This window comes from Stegastes partitus, unplaced genomic scaffold (genome assembly GCF_000690725.1).
Source record: "Stegastes partitus isolate 25-593 unplaced genomic scaffold, Stegastes_partitus-1.0.2 Scaffold495, whole genome shotgun sequence".
Classification (NCBI taxonomy): domain Eukaryota; kingdom Metazoa; phylum Chordata; class Actinopteri; family Pomacentridae; genus Stegastes; species Stegastes partitus.
Genome location: NW_007578226.1, coordinates 397506 through 406950, shown reverse-complemented (window position 1 = coordinate 406950; position 9445 = coordinate 397506). Strand labels below are relative to the sequence as shown.

The 9445-nt window shown below is 43.1% G+C and overlaps 1 protein-coding gene across 1 annotated transcript in view; it reads left to right on the top strand.

Moving 5' to 3' along the window:
- LOC103361286 (vascular endothelial growth factor C-like) overlaps positions 1 to 9445 on the top strand; it is an 18522-nt gene that overhangs the window by 6398 nt on the left and 2679 nt on the right. The window contains exons 2-7 of the mRNA XM_008287326.1: positions 1216 to 1468; positions 1760 to 1950; positions 2371 to 2501; positions 2582 to 2685; positions 6767 to 6901; positions 7261 to 7462. Coding sequence (XP_008285548.1) covers positions 1216 to 1468; positions 1760 to 1950; positions 2371 to 2501; positions 2582 to 2685; positions 6767 to 6901; positions 7261 to 7462 — 1016 coding nt within the window. The remainder of the gene's footprint in view (positions 1 to 1215; positions 1469 to 1759; positions 1951 to 2370; positions 2502 to 2581; positions 2686 to 6766; positions 6902 to 7260; positions 7463 to 9445) is intronic.

The window sequence follows — 9445 nt, the reverse complement described above, 5'->3', positions numbered from 1 at the left end:
GGAGAACCCGGAGAGAACCCACGCTGCACGGGGAGAACATGGAGACTCCAAAATGACTGTATTCTACATGACTTATTGAAAAATTCCCCCAAAATAAAGTGTTTGTTCTCATCAGATTCTGCAAAATTCCCAAAAATTTCAATGCTCTCCAGCTCAACTTTGAAGTGCTTAGTGACTCATCTGCAGCCAACAGTGACACGAACAATATTCTGGGAATTTTTGTTAGAACATGGGATGATCTGCAGGCTGCAGATAAGTATGGGAAGTAGTTAAATATGTATGTAGGAAGTCACGATTCTTTTTTTTCATGTCTGTTTGCACTTAGAAAAGTGTTGCACATGTTGATCCCAGGTTTTTTCAATTTCCCTAAAATAAATAATTAAAGATTAATAATAAATAATGATGATTTTTTAAAATGATTTATAGCATTATAACTGTGTCATACTGCACATGTTTCGGTTCTCTCTACTTCTAGTCATGGTTGTGTTGTTTCCAAAGAGGGGCAGGACTTCATGTTTGCAGCTCACGAGCAAAAAACATCTAAGTTCAGAAGGTTAACTTGTTTTGGAGGCCACATTATGGCAGACATATCTCGCAAAAATCGAACCCGATATGAGTGAACTGGGTCAGATTACAGCGTCATGCTCAAGGGCACCGTAGCAGCAGCAGCGGCGGCGGCGGGGCACATATTCTGAACTTTTATCACTTTGCCTGAGGTGAAGTTTGAAAGCTTACACAACAGGGAGCGACACAAAAGAGCAAATGCTACTAAGGCAAAAAGAAAACACAGTGTTTGCTGATTCCTCATGTGCTCAAATGCAACAATAAGCGTGTGTGGGTGAAGAGAGGACATGCGTGCTCTCAATCCCTAACAGTAGCCAACAGCAACATGTTACAACACATTGGTAGCTGAGGTATTCACTGTGTATCCAGCACAAACCAGCAACGCTGACACTGGAAATTCTGGAGTATCTGATAGTTTTCCTCTGAAAAGAAAACAAACACACCAATCATTTTCAATTCTGACCCTGCGGAATATAAAAAAAAAAGTGTGTTTTATAACCGAAAAAAGCACTTTGGCAGTGAAATGTGTGTCTTATGAGTCAGCTTGTATCTTACTTTCCCTTGTTTCTGTACATGCAAAGCTTTGCAGCTAAACGTAAACAATATATTACAACATGTGACGTCATGTTTTGTGATTCTGTGTTCTGCCAGGCTCCGGTGCAGACGAACGACCAGCCCAGTTTGGAGACGGTAACAAGCGTGGATCAGCTGCTGCAGCTTCTATACCCCGAATACAGTTTGATTCAGCACTGCATGAGGAAGAAAGCCTGGCACACGTCTTCTTCGCCCTCTTCGTCGTCGTTTTCCACCTCCTCGGCGAGCCCTTTGGTCCACTCCAACAATGACGACGTGTGGGTCAAGCTGAGGGAGGAGGCTCTTTACAAAGTGGACGGGACTTTGGGAGGTAAACAGCCAACATGTAAACAACACACGTCTTTCTAATGTCAGCCTCTTTGTCTCAGCAGATTTTAAAAACACTGGAGTAAAGTAGGGGGGGAAGCAGTCATGACATAACCAGAGAAATCATGTTTTTATGGGCCTCCAAATGGATTTGATTGTGCTGGAGACAGACAAAAGTAGGTGGTATTGGAGAGGCTGATGATTTTCTTGAGTAACTAGTCCATTAGAGAAAGGTTCTCTTGTGTTCAGATGTCCGCAAACCAAAACCCGGTTACTCAATCCTACATGTTTTCAGTCATCCTCGAGGAGATCCAGCGAACCTCGTGCCAGCCCAGAGAGGTCTGCGTCGAGGTCGCCAAAGAATACCCAGAATCCACCAGTCAGTTCTACCTCCCTCGCTGCGTGGCGCTGCATCGCTGCGGTGGATGCTGCACCAACGAGGCTTTCTACTGCACCAACACAAGCCACACGTTTGTCAACAAGACGGTGAGTAATGAGGCCGGTCCTCTCGGTCATGCAATTTTTAGGGCTTGAATTATTTAACAACACTCTATGTAACTTGCTTTCTGCTCCTGCACCTCGAGCAAACTCAGAAAAAGAGGACAGAAACTAATCTGCCCGGTTATGTAACTGGCTCGTCTGTAGTTCAACCCGCCCAACTCCTGTGGGACACACTTTGGCTGCTGCCGGACGTCAAATCAACACAGCGCACACAGTCACGCACAGTTGCACAATCTTGTAACCATGACATCGAGCTCCGCAACACACATCGCCGGCGATGTTGTTATGAGAGCAGCAGCGAGAAAGGGGAAAACAAAGACCAGAAACAACAAAGAAAGCCAGTTTTCTCGCACAGCACGCGGTTCTGCAAACACACACACTAACCTTCGTCCTTCTTGCTGCCAGCTGATGGAACTGTCCCCGCCCAAGATGGAACGCTCCGTCGCCATGGTGACCTTCATCAACCACACTTCGTGCGAATGCCTCTCCAAGCGGCCGCTCCACTCCATCATCAGACGAGCAGCGACAGATCACCTGTGAGTGAGAGCGAGCAGTCACACATCCACAAACCTCAGTGAATCACCACATGTTTATAATACTTTTTGTCTCCGGGTAGGTGTTCGCCTCCTGATCTGCCCTGCGCCTCGGGGTCATTGTGGGATCCGGTGAACTGTGTGTGCGTCTCCACAGATACTATTAACTACTCTGACAGAGAAACACGTAAGTGAGTCATGTGGGCCAAATTACTCCGCTTCTGGTATTCAGTCTAGACCATCAGTGATTCCCCGAAATGTTTAAATATTTCTGACACCAAAGTATGTTTGAAAGGCTGCCAAGCAGTGGTGTACAAAACATAAAGCTCACCTTTAACAAATGAAACTGAGCTTTTACTGTTTACAGTCTAACACCATGAAATGAAAGTGAAGCAACAAGTGTATTAGGTCAGAATGTTTACTCTCCAAAACCCTGCCGGCAGGTTTGAAAAGCATGTTGGCTTTTTTAAAAATTACACCATCTATCAGCACCAGAACCTGTATAAACTGTCCGATTATTCACTTTCCCAACAGTCCTTGAACTACTCATGTGTTTTGCGAGGTTCCATTCGTAAAATTTGTCAAATCTAAGCTTAAAATCTACTTAAAAATTCACCAAAAATAAAGGGTTACCTCTAACCAGAGTCTGAAGAAACAAAAGAATTCTGCACTCCATGATGCAACTAAAAAAACATTCGTGACTCAGCTGCGACCAACCGTCACATGACAAATATTTAGGGAATTTTTGGTTGAACTCTGCTGAACTGCAGGCATTGTTTACACAGAGCAGATAGGAAACAAGTATGGAAACAAATTCCAAATGTTACGAGTAAAATTCCTATAATATGTGGAGTCACTATTTATTTTTTAAATATTTGTAAAGCTGGGATAGACTCCAGCCCCCCATGACCCCAGTGAGGATTAAGCAGTGTATAGATGATGGATGGATGTTGATTCCAGATTTTTTTCAAATTTTGCAAACTAAATAATCAAAAAAGTTTCGGTTTTCCCTATTTTAGCTTTGTAGCAGGGATGCACTATATATCGGCGACCACATCGGTATTGGCCGATATTTGTGTTTTTTCCCAGATATCGGTGTCGCCCCGATGAACAAATTTAGTCGATGATTGTCTAACGTTAGCGCCTTCGTCTCTACATGTGATATTGCTGCTATTTCACAGACGTTCTTACTTAAACGGTCCTGGACTTAAATATGTTAAAATATATTTGTTACGTAATAAACAAGACTATGTGGTCTAATTTGGGCTTCTTTTGAATAGTTTTCTCACAGTGCTTATTTAAACTCATTTTTCGGTGTGAACAAAAATTGAATATCGACATCGGTAATATCGGTTATCGGCGATATCAGAAATCTTAATATGGTATCGGCCAGAAATTTTAATATCGTTCATCACCACTTTGTAGCATTATTGCTGTGTTATACTGCACAGAGGACAACTTCCTTCTAGCCAGGGTTGTTCTGTTTCCATAGAGGTGCAGGGCTTTATATTATAGGGAAAAATGAGCCAACAGTGAGAAAAAAAAGGGAAAACAGGAGCAAAAAGTTCAAGAAACTGCAGAGGGTTAAACAAGTAGCATGCAACACTAAGGCAGAGCTTTACCTTTCAATAAATACTGCACTCAGGATACCTTAAAGCAAACACAACACCCGCTGATGTCACTAATGGAAGCACAGACAGTCCTCGAACAGTTACAAAGATCTGAAATGTGCTCTTACTTCTAAAAGTGGACACTGCCTTCTAACTGGGTCACTGCTCTCAACCAGAATGCAAAGTCATACACGAAAAAATAAAAACCTCCACTGAGCAGGTTTTGGCATGTGACCTAGATTTATATTCCCCCCAAAAAAAGAAAAGCCTCCACCAGCAGAGCCAAATGATGATGATGGTGCCCGGGCATCACATTAAGTGATGTGAAACAAATTCCTCCCGAGGCGACGTTTCTTCAACTCCAACACAGTTAAAAGTGTCTTTGTGGTATTTCACTTGTACAATCATGCAGCGAGCTTCAGCGCTCACCATCTTCAGCTTCTTCTTACTTTCTGATGAGAAACTAACATACCTCACATACTGCATTGTGACTGGAGCGCTTTTTCATGTACATGCAGACTCTGAGAATAGCAGAGCAAACATCCAGTTAACCTTTTGAAGGAATCACGCCTATAATTAATGTTTCCGCGCCAGCTCTAGTGTAGAAGAAGCCGTCTCTTCTTTGGCTCATGTGACGAGGGCAGCTGACCACTGAAGGAAAGAACAAAACGCGATCCGCTCTGCTTCTTTAACTGTAGTTGCTTGCACCTAATTGCATTATTTGCATTTACACATTTGCTGGAGCACAAACCGTGGTATTGATTTGCATACAGCTAAACGTAAACAATTGAGATGCTGCGGTTTAGCAGACGTTCACGCTTGTTATCACGCCGATATAAGTGTTAAACGAGGATTAGCTTTGGTCATAAACTGAAGCACTGGACGAGTTCAGACACTGACCTGATGGTGGCGCTACAGGGGAAATCACCTAAAGTCACAGAATTCATTCTCTAACGAGCTTTAATGTCTTGGCAGTCAATCAAAGAGTTGGCTACGTTTGAACAACAGCATCACAAGTTCACGGAAGTCATTAGGGTTCATCCTCTGGGGATCATGATCATATGATCCAATTCCCTTCAACAAAGTCTGGACTTCTTTTTAACACTGTGCCGTTGAAGCAGCTGAATTAAAAGACTCCTCAGCAGCGCTTCTAAAGGAGGCAGGTAGTTTCACCCTCTGTGGGGTCACCAGCAGGTTTGCTGTCTGGTCACACCATTTATTTAGGCAGGTTTATTTGTCTAGCACAGTTCGTCCCAGAGGTAATTCACACAAAACTATAAGAAGACAGATAAAATCAATCCACAAAACATAAACATGATCATTATTGATTACATTAAAAGTGAAGAGGCAGATAAAATCAATCCTTAAAAACATAAGTATAATCATTAATTAGAAGTTAAAATACTTTCAGCAGCTTCATATGCACAACTAACTAACTAAACTGTTTTCAGCCTGGACTTGAACATTGTCAGGCCTCACTCACATCTTCTGAAAGACACGTCCAGATTTTACCTGCATAAAACTAGAACCTCACCGTGTTTAGTTCTGACTCTGGGCACCAGCAGGAGACCCTCCCTTTAGGTTCTCAGAGCCCGACATGGTTCATACGGCACTAACATGTCAGAGATGGTGCTAGGCTATGAAGAGAGTTGTACACAAGTCAGCGACAGGAAGCCAGTGCAGAGACAGGAGCACTGGACTAATATGGTCCTGCTTCTAGTCAGGACCTGAGCAGCAGCGTTCTGGATAGAGAAGCCAGTGAGCAGCACTCTAATCCGCTGGAGACACTATACCTTTGATTTTGGCAATCAAAGTAGATTTTCAGCTTTGCAATGCCCCCAAAACACAGCGTTTGCTCAACTCAGACTCTGTAAAAATCTAAAAATTCAACGCTCCCTAAAACAACCATAAAGCAGTTAGTGACTGGGCTGTCACCAACAGTGATGTGGGGGGAAAAAATCTGCTATTTTCTCGCAGCAGTAAATATTAAATTGTCAAAAAAGCCTTTCTACCACAGAACATAAAACTCTGTTGGTGGGTTTTGAAAGCATGCTTTCTTTTAAAAAAAAATTACCAAGACTGCACAATTTATCAGAGCCAGAGACAGAAAGTGTAAAAACAGACAGATTTTCAAGTTGTCCTTGAACTACTCATGCACAATGTGAAGTTCTGTAGCTAAAATTCACCAGATCTGAGCTGGTTTAATATTTAATTTTGGTATTTGGTGGCACAGTGTTTGACTGATGTACATGCAGGGAGGAATGTAACCATGAGGTACAGATGTAAATGCCTCACATGCAGACTATCAGCAAAGACGACACTTCACCGTTGCTGTTTGAGCTGATCTGGCCGTTCAGGACAAGTGGTGTAACTTTATCACTTGGTCGGTCTCAGACGTTCGTGAGGCCGACCAGCCAAACCGTCCAAAGAACCACAAGTCGCTCCTTTGAATGTCTCTCCGAAACCAAAGTAGCCATAACATCCGGCTCCCTTCAAAGAGCTGCAATTCCCATCAGCATTTCAAAAATAATCCGCTGCATAGTTGTAGACATTTCTGCAGCGTACTCGGGTTGCCATCGACAAAGCGGCAACAAACAAAACGGAGCTAGAAAAAAATGATTACATACCATTTTTCACTTTCCTCCATGTGTCTTCCAGAGGCGCTGGACTCAGGCCTCCTGGCTCTTTGTGGGCCCAACAGGGTTCTGGAGGACTCGACCTGCGAGTGCGTCTGCCAGAACGGACTCACCGAAGACAGCTGTGATCCAGGCTGGAAACTGGACCACAACACCTGTAAGGAAAACATTGAATAGCCTGTTTCAGTTGATAACTGTAGGAGAAAGTATCGGCACAATTAAGTGTTCAAAAATTCCCCCAAAAAACATCCAGCCTTGGTTTCATGAAGACCAGTTTACTGTAAATACTCCAAAGTAAAGGTTGTGAATCTGAAAGCAAGTGAGCAAACAGAAAAATAAACAGTTTAAGGGGAAATTTTGGGACTCAGGGTTTTGCAAATATGCAAATATGTGACATGTAGGAACATGATTGTGAAATATGCCAATGCTGAGGGGGTTTTGCAGAGCAATATCTGATAAAGACTGAATTCACAAACTTGCATTCCCGTCTCTCTTCCGCGGTTGATCTCCTCTCAGGTGAATGCCAGTGTGAAGGCCAAGGCGACGGGAAGACGTGCCCTACTGGCCAGCGGTGGGATGACGAGCTGTGCGGCTGCGTTTGCGCCGCAGACTGTCCTGGAAATCAGCCGCTGAACCCCGACACCTGCCAGTGTCAGTGCAGGGAAACTCCACAGTCGTGTCTGCGGCAGGGCAAGAGGTTCAACCCCAACACCTGCAGGTAAGCAAAATTAAGGAGTCTGTTCTTGTATGCAAGCTCAAGTGGCCTTGGTTACCCCCTTTCCTTATGGCAAAGACAGATTGTCTCCTCTGGGGGTGAAATTATCTCAAGAATCTGCAGTGTGGGTCTCTGCCAGCGAGCTCCTTTCAGAAGTCGCTTTGCCTGAAGCCATAAAAGTTAATTATAGACACAGTAATAGACATTTTTTTAGTCATAAACGTGAACATTGTGTTGCTGTATAGGGAACAGCATTATACACGGGCTGAATCGTTACCTTTACAACTTAATATTTGCATTTATAGCAGCTGGAATAAATCCAGCACCTATCGCTGTTGCAACAAAACATTAGGAAACCAGTTCTGCTACTATCTCCATGTGACAGGAAGTTCTCACCTCCCATTTTTAAATCACAGTATGTCACACACAGTATGGATTAATGCATATTTAACTCTAATAAAAGGAAAGTAAGTCGGTCTCCAAGCTCAAAACTCTTCATTGGAGCTTCTCTTGTATTACTTCCACTGCTGCATAAAATTTTAAAAATCCAAGACGTGATGTAGCATAATTTTCCACGTGGCCCAGAACACACTTATAAAGCGATGTAAGGGATCGTAACATATCCAGTGCCTACACAACGTATTTGCCACCCTTTCATTGCTTTGTAACACTGAATCGTGGTCAATGTAATCTGGCTTTTGTGACAAGAATGTACAAAGATTCTTTTATGCCAAACAGGTTTCTACAAAATAATGTCTGTAAATTAAAAATGCAAAATAAGTGATTGCATTTACATCCACCCTCTTCTTCATTATTGCACCTTTGGCAGCATTGCATCCTTGAGCCTGATACTTTTACATGAAAGAGTCTTTGTTTTTGTACTTTCTTGCCAAAAAAAAAAGCCAAACTAAATTGACCAATGCCTAATATTTAAAAGCAATAAAAAGAGAAAACTTCCAAGGGGAGCGAATATTTTCTTTTGGACTGTATTAGTGGCAATAGAGGTAATTAACCATGGACGCTAGGGCCAAAGGAGGTGCTGATTTTATTGACAGCAACCATTTAGGAGCTGTAGTTATGGTACAACGGAAACTTTAATTAAGAGAAAAGTCTGCACAGATTTATTAAATTAACCCCGACAGCTCAACAGCAGCACAACTGTGTATCAGTTACCTTAACCAGTGGTCCACACTGGGAGGACTGCTCCAGCAAAGAGTGCTCAGATGACTGGTGGGCCACTGGGTCGCCGTCACAACTCTTCACCCTGAGAGCTCTGGGATGAGGAGAGACTGAGAACCAGCGGTTCGAGAGAAAACTCTCGATGGACATGTCAAACATTCCACACGAGAAAAAGAAAACTTTCTCCCGACGTTTTTTCGTTCACATGTGTCCATGTGACCTTTTATGGACATCAGGCGTCCTAAACATTTGCGCGTGTTTTGCATGCGTGTTGTGGTTCCCACAGCCAGCATGCAAAAGATCAGCCTTCCTCTGACCCCAGAGGCCTGCAGAGAGACGGAGAGGGAGGCTGGCTGAGCTGGATGATGGTGAGCAGAGCAGCCATCAGAGCCGGCCGGCGGGCAGCTCGGAGACAGACGGACCGACAGGCACTAAGAAAACACATCAGCGGACATGAGCTTTGATATGACTGATTTATAATCGTGGCTTTTCATGTGGGAAAGTTCATGGATGTACAAACATGTGACCTTTCGTAGCAGTTTCCTCAACTTTCTCAGCTGAAATGAATACGAGTACTCAAAGTGAACTTGAGTAAATCTTTTGAATTTTTTTAAATGTAAAAAACTAAGTAAAACTGAAATATTTTATCGTAAATTCATTGTTCAAAAGTGTTTACTGCATTGGTGGGGATATTTGCACAAGCTTAAATAAAATTAAAACACATTGCACCTCACAAACTCGTTCTCAGTAAAGATTAGCTGTGTATGGACACCCGCTAAGCTAACTGCTAAGTGTAGCTTGGAGCCA